A 20,605-nucleotide genomic window follows, 5' to 3' on the forward strand; every position below is an offset into this window, starting at 1 on the left:
TTTTTGTTTGTTTTTTAAATTAGTAGACATGGTAGGGGATTTTTTGTTTGTTTTTTAAAGAATTTTTAAGCAGCTACAGAAGAACCCCTTTTGAATCAGTTTTCATTTTAATAAGCAGACAGGCCTATATGTGGAAATTTATGTGATTTTCTGTGCCCCATCCTGTAGGTCTGTTGAATTCAAGGTACTTTTTGAGCGCATTGTGTGTTGATTTTTGAAATGCTTGGGTAAGGTGTGTGTGCAATCACGTGTCTGTTTTCTAGTGAGTGTGTCTGTCTCCCCACAAGACCACATTGAGTAAACCAGACACATAGTGTACGTCACAGTCCCAACGGTTCACACCACAGTACGCACTTGTGGCAATCTGCCAGATTCGAGTATCACAATTAAAACATCTTAGATACTCTCATGTCTATATTAATAGAAGTACGCTTGTGTGCAAAAATTGTACCTTGGCCTTGTCACTGAGGCAGTATCCTCAAAGGTACATTTTTGTACCTTATTTACCCATAAAAGGTGCATTTTGTGGAAAGTGCCCCAGTGATAAGCTGTTCTGGCCCTAAAGTTAAAAAAATAAATAAAAAAAATGTCTGATGGTATACTTCCCCAGTGATATCAGTGTATGATGGAGAAAATGTGTGTTTATGCATATGTGTTTGTATAAGTAGTGAAAGGGAATAAGAATACAATTAAAAAGTCTGTATATCAGGTTTATTAACATTTTATATTTAATATACTGTTTGAAATTTTACAAAATGAGCAGCAAATATTTATACACATTATGTTTGGTGTGAAATGAAAACAACACAGATACAAAACCCTGACTGTACAAAACTGGCTTTAAATCATGTAGAAACCTTTCACAGTTATACTTTTGCAGCAATTCAAAAAAAAAAAAATTGCATCATAAAATAACATTCATAAACATTTTTTAGAAAAAAAAACACTTGTTATACAACATTTGATAAACGTAAAAATTAATGCTGAACAATAGATGGAAAATATTGTAACAGTTAAATGGGCAAATCAGTCCCTGCCGCAACACTGTTTATACTGTATTCATACAGTACACAATTGTTTGATCAGGATTTTACTTTCATATGAATGGCCCAGTCAAACAGAGAGAACTCTGGTTATGCAATATTCAAAGTTGCAGCCATCTCATTGTGGTGAGCAGGTTACTTCAGCCCTCCTCCACACAACATGTATTCAAGCATGCAAAGAACTCTTATGGAACCTCGAACTTCTGTTTTGAAACTCCGATGCCAAGCACCTGCAGCAAAACAGAAGCTTTTGCTAAGCAAGCCTCACTGAGAGTGATCTGACCCTGTTCACAATGACAGCGCATTGGTGGTGTCTGTGTCCGACATAACAGATGGGCGGGGATGGCTTCCCAACAACGCCTTGGAGTTCTTCAGGGTTGGACAACAGCCAAGGTTTCGGAAAATTCGAATCACATCTTTTCGGAAACGCACTCCAACGAAGGCGTAAAGCAACGGGTTTAGGCAGCTGTGCATGTAGGCGAGGCTCTTCAGAACTTGGCTGGCGATGTCAAAGCGCTGGACCTCTTTGCAGTCTGTAATTGTCGTATTGGCTGCCTGAGTGGCTTCCAAGACCAACATGCCATTGTACGGGAGCTGAGAGATAACAAACACCGCCACAATTGCCATGATGACCCGCAGGGCCTTGTGCTTCTGGAAGTTTCTCGTCTTGAGCAAGGTGCGGATGATGTTGGTATAGCAGAAGATCATCACTATGAGAGGGACGCAAAAGCCCATGCAGATCTGGAGAACCAGGACCAGTATTTTAGTACGGTTGTTTTCATTGTTCCAGTAGACCATGGTGCAAAAGTGATTGCCCTCGTCATCTTGTTTCGAACGGGCAAAGAGAAACTCTGGAATGGACAACAAGGCCGCCAGGATCCAGACTAACACACAAATGAGCTTGCTGTACAAGAGACGAATCCTCTTGGAGTTTTGCGCCTGGGCAGTCTTTACAATTACAATGTAGCGGTCGACGCTGATGCAGGTAAGTAGAAACATGCTGCTGAAGAAGTTGATTTTGTAAATGGCAGAGACGATTTTGCAGAGAGCCAAGCCAAAGTTCCAGCCGTTGAAGGAATCGGCGGCCCAGAAGGGCAGAGTGCAGAGGAAGAACATGTCTGCCAGAGCCAGGTTCAGTAGATAAACGTCCGTCATTGACTTCAAGCGGTTTGCGAAGTGTGTGTATATCCAGACCACCAGAAAGTTGCCAATGGCTCCCAGAACGACAATTATCCAATAGAAAGCAGGTTCATAGTAGCTTCGAAACTGTCGCACCGCCGATCTGTCACACACTGACCCATCCTCATAATCACCCATAGGTGTGGAAGATTCCTCATAATCCTGTGAAATATAGCAAAGCATGTGTCTTAGCTTTTAGTTTATTAACCCCGATAATGTGCATTTTAACAACACTTTGTTGACGTTAAAGTTGCAGACAAACACCAGTCATCATTTTTTGTATATTTTACTGAGATGATGTAAAACACATTGGTCAACATGTGTTGTTTTAATAGTGCCATATACAAATGAAAGTGACATTGACATAATGAGACATAGAGTTGTCAGCATGCACTTAATGTAAATATTCAGATATCACTTACATATTCTGACGTCATATTGTCAGTGAATGGCGTCACAAGCTCGGTAATGTTCATCGTTGATCTCTGTTCTTAAAAAAGTTAAAAATATATATTTTTTATTAAATATAAAACAAACTCATTAACAAAGATTCACTTATATTTCACTTAAGTACACTAAATATTAAATTCACAAATATCCACAACCAAAAAAAAAAAAAAGAGTGCATATCATTATCAATCAGTCTTTTGAATTTGGTCTGTTTATGAAATTAAGCATTAGCAACCTGTTCCTTTACATACTCTAAAAACTCTACTGATGTATAGGTAGTACTTACTTTACTATCTTGGAGAAAAAAGGGACTAGTAATAGAGATGAGCTGCTGTCTGCTGCCTTCCCGATCACTATGATCACTTTCACGTTGTTTTTGGCGCCGTCTGGAAAACGTCTGTTTTGCAGAAGCTTTTAAGGTCTGAGGTTTAACCACAGTGACGCACAAGAAGCATGAACTCTTTTCACACTTTTTTTTCCTCCCTCTCTTAGAACCACCTTCTAACACAACAGCCAGGTATGAAATGTTTATTTATGAGCCCATTTTATACATTGGTTTTATTTTATCATTTTTGGACATGCCTCAAAAACCATAATTACTGAGTTTTAGGTTGGCTGCACTTGTTTACTCACAGTGTGTGAAAATGCTCCCCAATATCACAACTTATGCACAACATCATGCAGTGTTATCTGTGGTGCAACATGCAAAGGACTAAAATGTGTTTATGCTCAACAAAAAAAAGACAAATGGCACCTCTACCAACACCTTAACCAACTTTTCTGACTGTGAATGAAGAGTGAATGCCTTGCCTTACGCATGCCATATGTATACTGGACATCCAGGAAAGAATGTTGACACTTTGGATCAATCATTTCTATTATTATACATCTTGACTCATTTAAAAGTCGGGGGATGTTGTTGCCTACACTGAACTCTTGTTTTCAACTCGAGTAACACTGGTATTTTCATGATTGCCATGAAATAAAAAAGAAAACAAGGAAGAACTGGAACTGTATTACCTTCCTTTTTTCACTGTTTTCAGTCACATTGACATGACAGGATCCAGATTTTTATCAACACTAATCATTCGCTAGCTGATGAATTAGAGCAATAGCATACACAGCAACTTCTTTACCAACAATTTACGCAATACAGATGATACGTCAACACTTCTGATCCTGGCTATGCATCGATAACCTTTAAAGTTTTACCATACATAAGCTTTCATTTGCATTTTTTTTACACGCCATCATTGCATGTATAGTTCCTTACTTAAGTGAGAATCTTCGTGCCCCTGACATCCTGTTTATCGTTAAAACTGTCACCCAGACGCTTATTACATTTATTTTTTTATGCACTATTATGCCATATCCTGTTTCAAAGGACAAATTTCCTCTTTCTCACATGTCAGACACGACTGCATGTTCTCCCTTGAAGTAAATATAAATATAAAATATTTAATTTCATATAACAGTGTTAATAAACAGCCGTGATGCTTAGCATAGATATGCAAGATAGTTTTTTTTTAGGTCATGCTGTTAGACGGCTTCTCAAAACAAGTAGTTTTGGGTTATCTTGGATCTGTTGTTGCCATTCCTGAATGCAGTACTGATTGCTCAATTTATAAACTCATCTTATTGCTCGGTTTCCAGACATTATTGACAGTGACAAGATCAAAAACATGTTCTGTGTTGGTATAAACTATTTCTGTGCGAAAATGTGTTGGATACATTCATTTAAAGTGCAAACAGCACTCTCAGAAAAATGTACAAATTATACCTTCAGCTTGCCACTGGGGCAGTACCATTAAAAGGACAACTTTGTACCTTATGTAACACCTCTAAGGTAATAATATGCACCTTTTATGGGTTAAAAAAAAGGGCTTTTAAGGGAACTACCCCAGTTACAAGCTGTTGTACCCCTAAAGGTAAAATTTTTGCTGAATGTTTTTGAGAGAGAAGGTGTACGTCACAAGAGCAAGCGGTGCTAGACCTTCATGCTCTGTGTCTATAATTATACCCAGTGGCCTCCATAGATGACATTTACGCAAGTCAACCATAAACTGTTCCTCTTTCTTTGCAGTTTCCAGTGACCAGGTCAAACAAAAAACATCAGAGTTTTACACCTTCCTCAAACTGTGGTTTGAGGCCTAGTTAAAACTCAAAAAACTGTTGAGGAGGTTAGCATGTGATTCATGTTAGACTGCCTTCAAAAGCCTTTCAATGTTAACACTGCTAAAAAAGAGCTAACTGTTACAGATTCCTTATCTGTAGGTCATTTCACTAAACTTAGGACTGTTATAAAGTGATCAGTCACAAGTGTAAATAGCAAAAAGCTGATGCAATGCACGTCTTGCTTTAAATCAGTGTAAACTAACCTGAAAGTCAGTTGATTTAGGTGGTTACCCTCCTGTACGTCAGTTTGCATGACAAATCTGCATAACATAGCAACGGTTGTGGCACTGAGAGATGAGGACAAGTGTCATTTAGTACCTTGTACTACTGAGAACATTCTGCGGTGAGCATTTGCACGACATGCTAAGACCACAAGGTTATATAGAGGAACAAAGCACAGATAATGCATCTCATACACCCCCACCAAACTTAACTCTGAGTGTGGAGGGTTTATTAATTCACTTTGCATAAACCAAAAAATGCATTTTAATACTAATATGCGATGAGGCTAGAAATATTTCAGGTTGTTAGCTGGATGCTAATCTGTAGCTGCAATGATTGTTTAGTTTTAGTCACTCACTCTTTTTGTTACCTCTCTGCTCTAAAGTAAGGTTGAATTGAGGTGTAGGCCTACATCTATTTGGGTTTGTTTGTTTGAGTGCCTATGTTTCCATTATACCCTTCTCAGTCACATGATGTTTTGAATAGTGTCATGAGCCCTGTGGTATCACAGTGGTAAAGTGAAAAATTAAAATAGAAAAAAAGTGAGAAAAACAAATGACATGAGCGTGATTTCACAAAGCGTGACTTCCTCAATTTTTCGTCAGAGCAACATGAGATCTTCTAACAACAACCTTCTGAGAGAAAGCATAAAAGATTCTGAGGGAAGTTTATAGCTTCATTGTGTCTAAAGAAGATAAGAGTATAGTTGATTTTAAAGATTTACATCGACATGAAAAATATCACCAAATCTGTTTTCTAAATGCGTGCTAGATCTTATTGTGAATGTTTCTTTTTTTCCTTCTTTTTTTTTTTTTAATTCGTAATGTTTAATCAAAAGGTTATAACTGGACCTTCCAATGAAAATGACAGACTTCTCTCTGGTGATACCCAATGTACTGTGTTAATATAAGGGATTTTTCCGTATTGATTCTTCACAGGTGTTTGTTTACATTGTGTTGTGTTTTAGGGCTAAATGAAATGTATTGTGTAATTCCGTGTACTTTTGGGTTGTAACTCACTGAAGCATTAGGGGAGAGTGGGGTATGTTGTCACACTTTTCACACTGTCTAACATTTACTGAGCACCATACATCAAAATGGTATAAATCTCATACCAAATGAAAGAAGGAAGTCTTGGGCACATATGTTGTATTCATAACATCTTCATATTTTATCTCATTACGGAGTTGTAGACTGTTGAATAGCGAGTGTGCACTTGTGACAATTTGCCCCATCGGCGGGTAAGTTGTCACACTAGATTATCTAAAAAATAAGAACACAACTACTTAATTGTGAATATTGACTCAAAACAGACCTGGAAATATAAACATCCATGCCTGGAGAACCTGGAAAAATAATTATTTCAATCCAAATAATACACATTTCAATTAAGTGGCAAAACCACTTTACTTTGAACTTTAAACTCAAACGTTCTATGGCTTGCACATAGATCCTGATAACTGAATGGAATGCTGCAGATAACCTGCTTAACTTAACCTCTGAACAAAACAGATGCCCTGTATCTGACTAATCGGACTCATCTCCAGAGTCACAATTCTGACACACATAAATTGCCTGGCCTGAGGTGCAAGCATCATGGGCCCAATTGTTGCATTTTACACATTTTACGCATATGCTACTCTGAACAATGCCTGAAATTCGTATTTTGAGCACTTCTTGTGTTTTTTTTTTTTTTGCCTCTTCACAATGACTCGCTTAAATTAGTCCTAATTTGTAAGTCGCTTTGGACAAAAGCGTCTGCTTAATGACTAAATGTAAATGTAGCTGCCTTGTTTTTCATAGGTCCAGATTTCTGCTTCCCTTTCTTTTGAAACAGCTTTTTGCTAGATTGAGACTTATTCTTTTCTATTTCTAGTTGCTGCTTCACTGGCGTGTCAGTAAGTATTGCTGATTTGCGTCGTTTTCTTCCTTTGCTGGCTGGTTTTCGGGGGCCATCTTTTGGATATGGCCGGATGTCCAATGGAGTTGGTAGCCCACTGTCAGCAATAGCATTGCTGGGTAAGGGTGAGCTGGTGATAGCAGAAGCATAACTGGGCGTGCTAGGCAGGACAGGGTTGGTGCTGGGGCTGTGTTTATTTGTACAGGGGCAAGTTGTCACATGTGACGACTTGCCCCAAAGTCATTGAGACAACTTGCCCCATATTGACATGTGAGCTAATGTTGGCTAAATCTCAAGTTTAGCTCAACATATCACTTTAGCTAAAGTACCAAAAGACACGTTACTGTCTCCTCTATTTTGTGCAAAATAATAATTTTAAACATTCATACCTAACAAAGTTGTATTGCATAAAATGTAAAGTGATTTTTTTTTTACTTTTTAAGCAGAAAAATAAGAAAATTGTGCTAACCTCAGATTACAGTGATCTTGACCACATGTGAACAGGAAGTTGACTATAGAAGAAGAAGTCACATAAAGTGGCTATTTGATTTTTGAGATAGAGCCTCTAGTGTTGGAGTTATGGACAGTGTGACAACTTACCCGTGTGACAACTCTCCCCTACTAACTTTTTACTATTTTTCAGTATAGCATTACCAACCAATTTGAGACCCTGTACTATGTATTTGACTCAGTTATGTAAATTAAGGTGCTTTTGTTGTATTTCATATAGCTACATTTACTTGTTCAAGTTTGATACTGAATTGGGATGTTCTTTCATTCAAAGAACAAATGTAGTTTGTACGTACTTGTTGTCAATCTGGCATTAATTTTGAGCAAGTAACTGTGCAAATAAATACAATCACACAATTTTTCATGAGACTTCTTTGCAGTAAACTAATGATACTGAATACCTTAGAATTACATATTATATTGAGAAAAACAAAACACCTATAGATTTAATCATAAATGCAGCTTTATTGAAGAAACAGCGAATGACACTTTGGGCCAGGGGTCTGCATTCATCAAGACTGCATTGACTGAAGGGCCTCCCAGAATTCAAGAGGATTCAGTATCATCTGCATCAGAGATAACTGATGTCTCTGTGTAAGAAAGATGAGGAAAGTCACATGCTGGTCTTGTTGATGACTGGTAAAAACAGTAAAGTCACATGGCGAGTGCAAGGGCAGCTCATGGACAGCACAAATAAAAGTTGACTTCAGATCAAACAGTGGAAATGATTGCGCACATACCTGTAATAATTTCTTTGACCTTTATTTGACCAGCTGTTGGTAGAAAAAAGGGACAATGGAATAAAGGCACACACAGTAATAAACAGAGAGAGAAAGGGACAAGGGATGAGCACTATTAATTGGCTGAATATTTGTCAACATTCATAAACCTGAAGCAGTTTCTGTCCTACACTGCCTTTGCATGTTAAAGTAAAACTTGCCTGTCAGGATGTATCTAGTTTGTATGTCCTTTGGGGCAGGGTTATGGGGGGAGTCCTGGGGGGTGCTGGTATGGGGCAAAGCCCTCCCTACAGGATGGAAAAGGGCAGATGAGAAAGCGCCCCCCCTCCCCATGCCCCTGGACTTTTATTTTCAAAAAAAATGCCTATCATCACAACTATTTACATTTTATCTACATGTTATGGATGAATACGCTGTTTTCCTCATAATTCCATTTGCTGAACAAGTGAAAGCCATAAGTCAACAACCTGTGTCACTTTATCATGTGCATGAAAAGTTAAACCAGCATGATCATTCTATCCGCTTTTTGAAATCAACGACAATTTGCATAGCTGTAGGGGTGTGTAGGAGGGATAGTTAACAAATTTAAATTCCGCCAATCATAAGTCATAAGAGTTTCCTTTTTCCATGGAACACCTAAGTGATTTTTTTAAGAATATCTTGACCACTCTTTAAATATAATGAATGTGAATGAGGACTGGGGCTGTCATGCACTCATATGACTTGATATCATGAATAGTTCTTTTGATAATCCTTTTACATCAGCTGGATTCCAGTTCACAAACCTGTCTAAATGACTCACTCACAAATCGGACCGATCCGGTTCTCACTAAAGCAATGATGCTGTTAACAGCTCATTTGAAGATCATCAGTAAAGTACCAACGGAAATTTTACTCAGAATGTTTGTTTACTATTACACAGAAGAAAAAACGTCAGAAGGGTTTGGAATGACATGAGGGTGTGTAAAGGATGACAGAATTTTATCTCTCTTATCTCAGATTGCAAGGAGATCTTTGTGTGTCATCTTCATCATCAAATTCTCACTCATACGTGTACTAACATTCTGTTGGTTTGAGCAGTCATACTGATATAAATATAACAGTTTCGTTAACAGTAACCAAGCAAACACACAATAAGATTCAACTGTCTGACCACATACGTTTTCTAAGGTAGTCAGGAAACTCCCTGATGACTTTCCCTAATGCTTCTGATATCATTGTTGCTGTTGGTCCTCGTGATTTGTTAAACTTACATAAACGTTTGGTTTCCATTTACTCAAAGATAATGAAACTACAAAAGCAGCTCTCACCTGAAAAAGTGTAGGACGACTCTGTGAACTCAGGCATCCTGAAAGTTAAAAGAAAGAAAGAAAATGTAGCAAACAATGCAATCTCTTGACATAGTTTTAGAATTGTCCTGTGTTATTCTAACACTTTCCAATTTATTTATGATACCAATCAAGCAACCACACAGAATATTTGTATTTCGAAAACGTCATACCACAGACCATCACATTAAAATAAACTAGTGAAGGCAAAAAGATGAGTATGGTGGAAAAACTCGACATAAATTAGACACTTTCCTTGATCTGCACATATATGTAAATGTTAACCTAAGATCCTGGGGCCAGTTGCATAAACTTGGCCTCTATGTTAAGACTATGTCAGTTAATAACTAGTTTGTCCAATTAGCAGTTATACAAGAGGTAATCACTCAGATTCAGATTAGACCAAACTACCTTTTTATGTAACTTCAAAAAGTTGGGACCGATCTTGGAAGAAAAAAAAATAGGTTACTAACTTTTAAGATTAGTCTAAGATGTTTATGCAACCGGCCACACTGATGTCCATGTTATGTCAACTAGCCATAATGATTATTTATGACGATATTTACTTGAAGTCGTCTCCTTCCAGTAGCTTTCTGTAGGTGGAGATCTCAACATCCAGGGCGAGTTTGATGTCCAGCAGCTCTTGGTAAGCCAGGATCTGTTTGTGAAGGTCTGTTTTAGCCAACTCTATGGCTGATGTGAGGCTAGCAATCTGTGCCTGATACTCAGCAACACCCACACTAGACTGAGCCTGGGCTTCTGCTAAACTCTGCTCCAGAGACATGTTCTGAAAAGATAAACGCAAACAAATGTTCTTCTTTATAGATGGCTGTCATGATATGTTATGTTTCAAAGACTAAAGGCCTATTCACAAGAATGATAACTATTAAGCGTCCACGACAACGGACGATAACATTTTGTTTATTATATGTGCCAGCTGCAGTTTTGTTGTCTGCCACTTTAAAAGCTCAAGCTCTTTAAAGCAGGATAGATTCTAATTGGCTGTATGGATTTTAGCTAGAATGGATCAGCTGGAGAAAAAAAAAAGCTCTGAAAGTGATTCCAATGATATCTTTCCTCTGTGTTGTTATTGATATACGTGTGGACTCTACTATTTTCATAGAAGTAGAACCATTATTAAAACTTTAATTTGTTATCACTATAGTAATCGTCCTTGGTGTGTGTGTGGGCGGGGTGGGGTGTGTGTGTGTGTGTGTGTGTGTGTGTGGGGGGGTCACACTTAAGATTAGGGTCCACTTCTCACTATTAACTAACCATTAACTTCAACTTTTGCCTCAATAAACTCATAATTACTGCTTATTATTAGTTAGTAAGGTAGTTTTTAAGTTTAGGTATTGGGTAGGATTAAAAGATGTAGGCTATAATATGGTCATACAGAATAAGATATGCTTTATAAGTACTAATAAACAGCCAATATCCTAGTAATATGCATGCTAATAAGCAACTAGATTAGTGAGAATTGGACCCTAAACTAAAGTGTTACCTTTTTTTTATAAAGTGGTTTCATTGTCTTTTCATAGAATAATTATCCAACTTTACAGTAAACCAAAAACACCTGATTCATCAGCACTATGATATCTCATGTTCTCAGACATCGAATTTATTGTAAATGATGTCATAAAACTCTTGAAACGTCTGAGTTGTTTAGAAAACTGCCTACTTTTGCAGCAGTGCAACTTAACTTGTGGCATTGGGGCTTTTGCTGCCAATTCAAAACGGCTGAGATCAATAAACCACTTCCTATGTAATTTGTTTCCTGTCTCAGACAGCTGTGATTTATTCAAGAGATGTTTATAATATGCTGAGAACCTGCGCTGAAGCATTTCACACTGCTGACGAACATTGTTTCTCAAGGGACCTGCCATCCACTGTTGAGCACTTTTACCACCTGAACAGTCCTAAAAATACCTTCCTCGTGTTTAAGTTGATTAAATTGCACTTCATTTCATTGCTGTCAAAAGTGCCTTGATTTGGCCAATATTACACATCCTTTAATAAGTCTAACACTTACCGTGGCCACAAGCCCTTGCAGCTCTAAATTCAGTGTCTGCAGCTCTTTCCTGGCAACTGTGATTTCTACTTTGGTCGATGACACGGCTTCGGTGTTTTTGGCATTGGTCGTCTGCATCTCATCCATCTAGATTCATAAGTAGAGAGCATATCTATTCACAAGTTCACACTTACAAATAAGTCAGATAGAATAAAAGCATATTTGGCGTGCTGTCCGAGGAGAGGGCTCCGGGCTCGGTATTCGGCCCCCGGGCTCGGTATTCGGCCCGAACCCAGAGTACTCCCCCCGTATTCCTGGCTGTAAAAGAATGAGCCAAGAGTGAGGAGTCGGGGTGGTGGAGGGATGCTGAAAAACTGTCAAGGAATGTTAGGTGAGTTGACAGAGTGAATATATATATGCTTCTTCTCATGCTGCTAGGGTAGACATAGTAATTGTTTGATGACAAGTAGATTGGGTTGATTATTTGAACGTGCTCCTCCCGAACTTTGTTTATAAAACATCATTTAGTTGGAGTGCCAAAAATTATCGAAACATTCAGACAATGTGAGCACTTCTTGTGTGCAGACCTTGAGTTTGTAATAAGCCTCAGCCTCCTCTCTGTGTTGCTGCACAGATTTATCATATTCCATTCGCATCTTGTTGAGTGCTTCAGAGATGTCAAAGGACTTCCCGGTGTCTACTTCAATCATTGAGACTGAAGTGTCCATTGTTGTTGTGCCCAGTTTAGATTGCAAAGATGACAATTCCTAAAGTGATAGACATAACACACAGAGAGAAATGAATAAAAAGAAAGAAATACATACGTGTATTTAGCTAGGATGCATTAAATTAATCAAAAATCCCATAGTGTCTTACATTTTTACAAAACATTAAAAAAATGTTGTCCATGCTTTCCATTCATTAAAAGAATCCTGAAAAAAATGTATCATGGTTTCCACAAAAAATAGTAAGCAGCACTGTTTTCAACACTGATAATAATAAGAAATGTTTCTTGAGCAACAAATCAGCATTTTAGAATGATTTATGAAGGATCATGTGACATTGAAGACTGGAGTAATATGCAAAAAAAAAATCAGCTTAATGATAAATAAATAGTTATTTTAAATTGTTACAGAATTTCACCATATTAGTGTTTTTACTGTATTTTTGATCAAATAAATTTAGTGATCATCATTTTATTTTTTAATGTTCATAATTGAAAACAATAAAATAATATACATATATTTGCTTTTTTTATATTTGCAAAGTAATCGTAATTACTCCTTGCATGTATGCATTTCAGATTTTAATTGACGGAAATGTACCTCCTCTTGTGTTTTGCTGACAAAGTCCAGTTCATTTTTCAGGCTGGAGAATTTGGCATCCAAATCGATTCTTAAGTCGGAGGCCAATTCAATGTCCTGAAAAGGGATGCAGGCATTTGTGGTCAAAGTTTTGTCTACGAACAACAAATTAAATCAATGACAGATCGTTTTTAGTATACATTATGTTACTGGATGTCATCCTGCTCACCTTTTTCATGGCAGCAATATCAGACTCAAGCTGAAACTTCACTCCTTGTTCAAAGTCAAGCCTTAGTGAAAATCCAAAAAAAGAACAATGTTATTTATTGACAATATGCTGTATATTTCAAGTGTTTGAATAACATTAAGCATTTTAAGAAAAAGAAAGAAACTATGCCATTGAAAAAAGGAAACACTCACTTAGCCTTCAGTTCATGGGCAGTTCCACGGACATTGTCCAACTCAATCTCCAGTTTGACAGTGTCGATGGTGAGAGTTTCCAATGTGCTGCGATACTCGCTCAGCTGGGCCTCATACTCCACCGTGGCAGTCACGGATGACTCTTGGGACACATCCGTCCCCCCAGTCAGCTGGGACAGCTTGGCCTCCAGAGCTGCGTTCTCATGCTGTAGCGCCCGTACTTTGGCCATGTATGTGGAAAAGCGGTCATTGAGCCCAGAGAGTGTGTGCTTCTCAGCTGCTCTGGAAAGTGTTGGGGCCAAGGCAGAGCCTGATGCTGGACCGGAGGCGAGTGCGGCGCCTGCACCGAGTCCTCCTGCAGCAACGGCGCGACCCATTGCGAATGCAGGACTGGCAAACAGTGCACCACCACCACCACCACCTCCCAGTGCCAATCCTGCACCACCTCCAGCACCTCCACCAAGGCCAAGACCAAGGCCAAGACCTCCACCGGCTCCAAAGCCCAGTCCTCCTCCCAGGCCAAGAGCTCCACCTAAGCCAGCACCACCTCCTAGCCCTAGACCCAATCTTGCTCCACTACTTGCACCAAGACCTCCGTATCCCCCAGACATCCTGGAAGAGCCGAAGGAAACAGACAAAGCCATGGTGAATAGCTATGGATGAGTGCTGAAGGATCAGAGTCTGAAATGAGCAGGGAGTGCAGGCAGGACGGGAGACTAATGCCCTTTAAATACACTAAAGGGAGGGAGGGCAGTGCAAAAAGAGACACTTTATTGAGAAAGAATAAGCTGTAACTTGTCTCAGTGGCAAGGTATGGCATCGGTTGTCTGTTAAACCTAAAAATATTCTCACCTGCAGGCATATTTTCCTTCTAGGATGGGACTTCAATCTAAATGCTGTATTTGCATTGAAAACTAAAAGATGAATATCACCCTTAAATCTCACCCACCAAATTTTGAAGTGGCCTTATTCTCTTTTGGAGAATCACTAAACTAAAATGCAAAAAACAATGACTGTTTCCAAACAGGTTTCCCAAACTTTTATAATCTGCTGTATTTGCTTGTGGAACTGTAGATTTGTTTGAGCCAATCCCCTATGAGATTAATTACAGGAAAATTACTTTATATACACTGATTTATAACTAAAAAACATTTTCGTTAATTAAAATAAAGCTATAAAATAAATATATTTTTAACAAATTTAAAGAGAATTTTAAATCTTGCCTTAAGTTGAAGTATACTAAAACTGAAATAAAATTAAATTAAAGATAAATAGAAATATTAAAAAACTAATAAAAATGACAAAAGCACATAACTTAAATTAAAATGAAAACTGAAAATATAAAAATAAAAGCTAATTCAAACAAAAAAAAATATAAGAAATACTATAATAGTACATAGTCTTAAATACTCTTCATTAGCAAATATTCTGAGCTGTGACGTCAAAGGCAACAGACAGGGGGAATTACTTAAACATAATTAAATTAAAATGATAAAATAAATATACAATCAAATATACAATTTTATGCTTTTAAGAGCCCTCCAAAAAGAATCAGGCACTGGTAAAACATCTACTTTACTATAACAGAAAAAAATTAGTGATATACATGCTGCTTGCATGTATATTTAATTAAATTTATTCAGATTACATTGCTACTTTAGACCGGTCAATGGTTCTTTTTAGAACCCAGACACTACCAGACTTTCACGGTGTTCCGAACACAACAAACTCCCACAGAAGCATGAACCTTGCATGAAAAATGAAAACAATATGTGTTCTAAAATTGGCTCAATATATCAAACACGTTTGATCCACTGACTGGATGGAATCATAGTCTGAAGCTAAAAGGTCTGAGCACATCATACACAACGCAATTTTCTGTGAATTGTGTAAGCTCCAGCCTTTATGCAATTATTATCACAGATCTCTTACATAAGGTCAGTGCTTGGTATCAGTGACATGAATAAAATGTGGAATCTGCTTAGTCTTGAAAGTCTATGCTATGCTCAAGGGCAGACTCTACTGATAGGTTTGTGCCTGTTCTGATGGCAGGTGAAGCATACCTTCACTCATTTAGCAAGTTCAAGGGATGCCCATGGCATAATTACACTCAGCTGCCACATTTGTGATTCATGTTAGAGCAATTAAAATTTAATCTAATAGAAACCTTTATCGTATGAAGAGAAAGGCCAAGACAACTCAATTATTGTGAAAATGAAATCATTTAATACTAGATTAGGATCCCTGGATGCAGACACAGAATCAGACATGAATATCAATGTAATGTATAAAATCCCTTCAACAAGAAATGATGTGGAAAGGGAAGGGGAAATCACACCCTGTTGTTCTGATCAGAAGAGGAATTGTCTGTGGTTCAGTGGAAAGCAATGAGACTATTTTTTTATATATATAAATCCCAGAACATTCTAAAGTGCAATATGCACTTCTCCCAGGGTTATTTAGAATAGGAAGAGGTTTTATTCCATTACTGATTATTCTGACACTTGGGGTTTATTGCAAGAGACAAACTTATAGGTTAGGTTAAACCTTCTTGATTTACATAACAGTACATTTATTCATAATGCAGAAATAACTAGTAGAGCTCTGGTGACGAACGCGGCTGGAAGTCAAAAAGTACATCAAAATGTATGTGGTGTATCTTATTGTTTGAAAAGGCCCCTTTGAGCAAGATATTCTAAGAGCTCTTTGCTCTGAGAAACAATTGTGAAACTAAAGTTGAATCTGGGTTACATACTAAAATGTCGTTGTTTCTTTTAAAATGTATTTTCAGTTTCATACAGTATAGGTCCTGAAAGCCCCTGAATTTACATAGATGTCTTCAAACAAAACGGCAAGACAGACAGACAGACAAACAGATAGATAGATAGATAGATAGATAGATAGATAGATAGATAGATACATAGATAGATAGATAGATAGATAGATAGATAGATAGATAGATAGATAGATAGATAGATAGATAGATAGATAGATAGATAGATAGATAGATAGATAGATAGATAGATAGATAGATAGATAGATAGATAGATAGATAGATAGATAGATAGATAGATAGATAGATATGAATCAGATTCTCTCTGGGCTATAGCATCTGGTCATGTGAGATTAATAGGCCAAGGTTAAAGATTGCCCAATCATCAACATCACACAAATTTATAATTCCAGCTAACTGTAGCAGCAAAGCGTCCTGGTGTGCCAAACAGTTGCCATGTTTAATACGATTGCAAGTGTGATATTGTTTTACAACAGTTCAATAAAGAAGTTAATATTGAGAAACTTACATTTTAGATATAATGTCATCAGATACTTGATCTATTTTGCTCTGCCAACAAACATCTCTAAAAGAAACCAACACACTGATAGCAACACAACGCGTGACGTTACTGAGTGAATCAGTGTTTCTGTAAGAGCGAAACGGTTAAAAATGAAATAAATGATTCAATGACTCGTTCACTATAACATCGTTCCTGAATAAATCAGTGTTTTTGTTATCAGTCAGCATTGACCATATTAATGCAGTATCTGTGATTAAAAAAGATACAGGCTAATGAAACCTTATCACTTTCTCATGGGGAAAAAAGTTCTTCTGACTTCTGTTTTGATGACAGTTGAATACATCTGCCACCAGCAAACAGGATGATGCGGTAAAGATTACTTATCAAATGCAAAATCATCTTGTGAAGCAAGTAATTCTTTCTGTTGCCTTTCCCCCCTCATTTACAACTCTTGTTTATATGAGGTTCTGTATAGCCTAATATATCACAAACACATGGCCTACCACATACACATGTAGGCCTATACTCTCTTGGGTCATTTTGATGATAGTATAGTTTCCCCAGTGTCAAACAGAAAACATACTGAGAGGGGGACCTAGATTGGTCCATAGAGCTTTCCTGAGAAGACCACTGTGCTGAGACAGCTGAAAACTGCCTAGCGGTGATGAACAAAGAGCAGTGACCAGCATCACCAGGTCTCTATCACAATAGTATTAAAACAAAGAGCCTGCTTTCCAGAAGGCCAGGCCACCATAAAGAGGCATGCACTGGTAGCTGTTGCCGTTTAGCTGAGGGGAGGTCAGTGGATATTTACGCTTGCATTGTGGTCATGTCTATGGACTAATAGTGGTCTGTCACTTAAAAAGCATCAGGACAGGAATGCCTCTGCCACGACGTCGGTCCTCCTTCCTGGGCCAGGCTGCCGCGGAGCAGCCCGGCGGTGTGGGCCGCATGAGTGCAACAGGGATCTCTGCGCCTCGGGGAGTGTTTGTAGGCATGGCTCCCACTGGAGGTACCAGCAGCCTGGGTGCACGTGTGTCCCGCAGAGCTCTGGGCATCAGCAGCGTGTTTATGCATGGCCTTAGAAGCACCGTTCCTGTGGTGAGCAAGCCCGGGGATCGAGGCCACCACTATGACTTCGACAGCCTTAACACGTGCCTGTTGGAGTATCGTCATAAAGTTCACGCTCTGGAACAACTCAACCAACAACTGGAGGAACAGATCAGACACTGCTTAGATAGGAAAGCCATCAGCGCCGGGAAATGGACTGGCCTAAAGCAAGACTGGGAAGATGTTTATATACAGGTAGGAGTTGGACTGTATAGATCAAGCATAGAGGTCAAAGAGCAAACTTTTAAATTAATTAATTAAAACTTTTAATATCTTTTAAATTTAAATATTTATTTTTTATTAATTTATCCTAAGATTTTTTTTTTGTAGAGAAAATATCTTAAATTTAAGTTTACTTTTTTTTTTACACCACACTGAAATTTTGTTTTAAACATAAATCTAACAAAATGAGTTTGTAAAAAAAACTTTAAAAAAAAAACTTAGAGAATATGTATTTATTTCGAGAAAGAGAGAATATGGTCAAACTTTATATTTAAATTAATTTATATATATTTTCTGGGAACAGGTTTTATTTAAAAAAATGAACCTCCTAGTACTGAGGAGGTAAAAAGATACTCATATTTACTGGCGCACATGCTAACATATTCCTGCTTTCTGTAAGGTCAGTGAGGCCACCCTGGACAACGCTCGACTTATGCTCCAGACTGAGAATGTTCAAGCCAATGCAGAGGACTTTAAAGAGAGGTGTGAGTGTGGTTCATTGATTAAAACAGAGAAAAAGATTTTGATCGCTCTAGCATTTATCTGCATGAACAGATTTCCAGGAAAGAGTGTGTTTTTATTCACGATTGTGTAGGTACGAGAATGAGCAGCCGTTCCGCAAAGCAGTGGAGGAGGAGATTAACTCTCTGTACAAAGTCATCGATGATGCAAACCTGTCCAGGATGGACCTGGAAAATGATATTGACAGCATGAAGAATGAGCTGATGAATCTGGAGCAAAGTCATATGGAGGTGAAATAAGACCAGTCCAATGATAGAATTATCTTAAGAGTTAGAGTTAAATTAGGATCTTCTTTTGCTCTTCTTTAGGATGTTAAAGTGCTCTATAAGCAGATGTCAGGGCATGAGGTTGAAGAGGCTCCCACTGAGACCAGCCTGGACCAGATTCTAGCTTTCATCCGTTCCCACTGGGAGAAGGTCATTGAGAGGAACCGTGCTGAGATTGATGTCTACCTTGAGTCCAAGGTAAACCATAGAACATGAATCTCATATATATACAGTGTATATATATATATATATATATATATGTATATAAAAAACGGTTAGTTCCAATCCTAGATTCAGGATAAAACACAGCTATGACCGCTTCACCCAGCGGTTCTATGTATCACTGCACAACACTTATTGCTTATATATATATATATACACACACTTGCCGTATATATTAATTTATAGATATTTACACTACCGATAGAAATTAATACTTTTATTCAGCAAGGATGCAATAAACAAAAGAAACAGTAGAGTTACAAAATATTTCGATTTCAAATAAATGCCTAAATTATCTAAGAATCCTCAAAAAATGTATCACCATTTCCACAAAAATATTAAGCAGCACAACTGTTTTTTTATCTTTGAAAATAATAAGAAAAGCTTCTTAAGCACCAAATCAGCATATTAGAATGATCTCTGAAGGATCATGTGACACTGAAGACTGCTGAAAATTCAGCTTTGCTATCACAGTAATAAATTACATTATGTATTAAAACAGAAATTATTGTTCATTGCTAGTTTATGTTAACATATAACAATACCTCTTGGGGTCCTGATCACCTTGTTGGAATTTATTTTGCGATAATGACCATATAACATGAAAATCCCCTATGTGTGAATGCGCAACAGGACGACAAAGTGACCAGTAAGCTGAGTCGAGAAGAAGAGGAGCTTGAGAGTCTGAAGACAGAATGCAATGATGCCGGGTGCAAGATTCAGAATCTGCAGGCCGAGACTGAGTCGATTAGAGCTCTGGTAGGACAACCTTCTCAAAGTGTGATGCAAAAAAAAAATCATAAAGCACAACAATATTCAATTGACTGAACTTTATATGATCCCTGATTCCCTGCAGAAACGAGGCCTGGAGAACGCCCTCAACGATGCCAAGCACTGGCACGACATTGAGCTCCAAAACCTGGGCTCTGTCATCGGAAAGCTAGAGGGCGAGCTCAATGACATCCGTGGGGACATCGAGCAGCAGCGTCGGGACTATGAAACCTTGCACAACAACAAGATGAAGCTGGAGATGGAGATTGGAACGTATCATGGAATCCTGGACGGAGAGGAGAGCAGATTCCACTCCTCAGCGTGAGGCTCATTTTCAATCTGCTTATGACAGGAGGACAAGGACTGTAAAAACAACTAAAGCCCCGACTCAATCTTCTTTCTCGTTCTCCCATAGTCTTAAGTTCTTTGAAACTCTCCCTAGTTTCAGTTTCTGTGCTTCCAGACAGATCTCTCAGGGGATACTGTATGTAACCACAATGTTCTGTACTGTAGGTTCCCCGGTTGTTCTTCTGTACCTGAGGGACGAACTGATGCCACATTTTCCACATCTGAACCACAGAGCTGTCCACAGACGGAAGGTACTGTTTCAATGGAATAGATTTTCTCTACAAAAGATTCTCAAATGATCTGACTGTAGTATGAATATTAAGCTTGATGAACAAGATGTTCAAGGCTTTTTGGAGATTAAAAAACATGTTTTTGATTTCCTTCGTCAGGTTCTAATGCTCCTGGTGCTCCAGAAGAAAGAAAGAATGAATGAAATATGTCATTCATTTTCTTGATTTTCATTTGTTTCTCCTCACTTGTAGTTTAAAGCATCTATAGACTACATGATTGCTGTGCAGGTTAAGAAGTGAATAAAAACATAAGACATAAATTGAAGATCCACTCATA

General features: G+C 38.0%; 3 protein-coding genes across 4 annotated transcripts; 1 reads left to right on the forward strand and 2 right to left on the reverse strand.

Annotated features, from left to right (window-relative positions):
* Positions 1 to 696: 696 nt before the first annotated feature.
* ccr9a (chemokine (C-C motif) receptor 9a) lies at positions 697 to 3,098 on the reverse strand. Its single transcript, XM_084411070.1, has 3 exons — positions 2,959 to 3,098; positions 2,645 to 2,712; positions 697 to 2,384 (listed from the first exon to the last, which is right to left on the reverse strand). The coding sequence occupies exons 2-3, from the start codon at positions 2,696 to 2,698 to the stop codon at positions 1,332 to 1,334; spliced, it is 1,107 nt and encodes a 368-aa protein (XP_084267196.1). The 5' UTR covers positions 2,699 to 2,712; positions 2,959 to 3,098; the 3' UTR covers positions 697 to 1,331.
* Positions 3,099 to 7,932: 4,834 nt separating this feature from the next.
* On the reverse strand, positions 7,933 to 14,042 carry LOC311291790 (thread biopolymer filament subunit gamma). 2 transcript variants are annotated; one of them, XM_084411066.1, is made up of 9 exons: positions 13,282 to 14,039; positions 13,091 to 13,151; positions 12,883 to 12,978; positions 12,145 to 12,324; positions 11,579 to 11,704; positions 10,113 to 10,333; positions 9,529 to 9,566; positions 8,219 to 8,251; positions 7,933 to 8,068 (listed from the first exon to the last, which is right to left on the reverse strand). In XM_084411066.1, exons 1-9 carry the CDS (start codon positions 13,923 to 13,925, stop codon positions 8,025 to 8,027), a joined length of 1,443 nt encoding a protein of 480 aa, XP_084267192.1. In that variant the 5' UTR covers positions 13,926 to 14,039; the 3' UTR covers positions 7,933 to 8,024. The 2 variants fall into 2 exon arrangements, with proteins under 2 accessions (XP_084267192.1, XP_084267191.1); XM_084411065.1 differs by lacking the exons at positions 7,933 to 8,068; positions 8,219 to 8,251 and adding an exon at positions 8,280 to 8,505 and having other exon boundaries at positions 13,282 to 14,042.
* A 3,261-nt stretch (positions 14,043 to 17,303) lies between these two features.
* bfsp2 (beaded filament structural protein 2, phakinin) lies at positions 17,304 to 20,604 on the forward strand. The gene is made up of 8 exons (XM_084411068.1): positions 17,304 to 17,882; positions 18,310 to 18,392; positions 18,505 to 18,661; positions 18,740 to 18,895; positions 19,553 to 19,678; positions 19,776 to 20,011; positions 20,204 to 20,289; positions 20,428 to 20,604. Exons 1-8 carry the CDS (start codon positions 17,457 to 17,459, stop codon positions 20,469 to 20,471), a joined length of 1,314 nt encoding a protein of 437 aa, XP_084267194.1. The 5' UTR covers positions 17,304 to 17,456; the 3' UTR covers positions 20,472 to 20,604.
* The last annotated feature ends 1 nt before the right edge of the window (position 20,605 follows it).

This window comes from Rutilus rutilus (genome assembly GCF_951802725.1).
Source record: "Rutilus rutilus genome assembly, chromosome: 6".
Lineage (NCBI taxonomy): Eukaryota > Metazoa > Chordata > Actinopteri > Cypriniformes > Leuciscidae > Rutilus > Rutilus rutilus.

Bases quoted from the DNA above. Each gene is read 5' to 3' on its own strand.
- ccr9a (XM_084411070.1), bottom strand. From the start codon at position 2,698: ATGAACATTACCGAGCTTGTGACGCCATTCACTGACAATATGACGTCA. The intron at 2,385-2,644 runs GTAAGTGATATC...TATATTTCACAG, and splicing joins ACAATATGACGTCAGAATAT to GATTATGAGGAATCTTCCAC.
- LOC311291790 (XM_084411065.1), bottom strand. From the start codon at position 13,925: ATGGCTTTGTCTGTTTCCTTCGGCTCTTCCAGGATGTCTGGGGGATAC. The intron at 12,979-13,090 runs GTGAGCAGGATG...ATCCCTTTTCAG, and splicing joins ATATTGCTGCCATGAAAAAG to GACATTGAATTGGCCTCCGA. The intron at 12,325-12,882 runs GTACATTTCCGT...CTATCACTTTAG, and splicing joins TCAGCAAAACACAAGAGGAG to GAATTGTCATCTTTGCAATC.
- bfsp2 (XM_084411068.1), top strand. From the start codon at position 17,457: ATGCCTCTGCCACGACGTCGGTCCTCCTTCCTGGGCCAGGCTGCCGCG. The intron at 20,012-20,203 runs GTGAGGCTCATT...TCTGTACTGTAG, and splicing joins AGCAGATTCCACTCCTCAGC to GTTCCCCGGTTGTTCTTCTG. The intron at 20,290-20,427 runs GTACTGTTTCAA...TTCCTTCGTCAG, and splicing joins GAGCTGTCCACAGACGGAAG to GTTCTAATGCTCCTGGTGCT.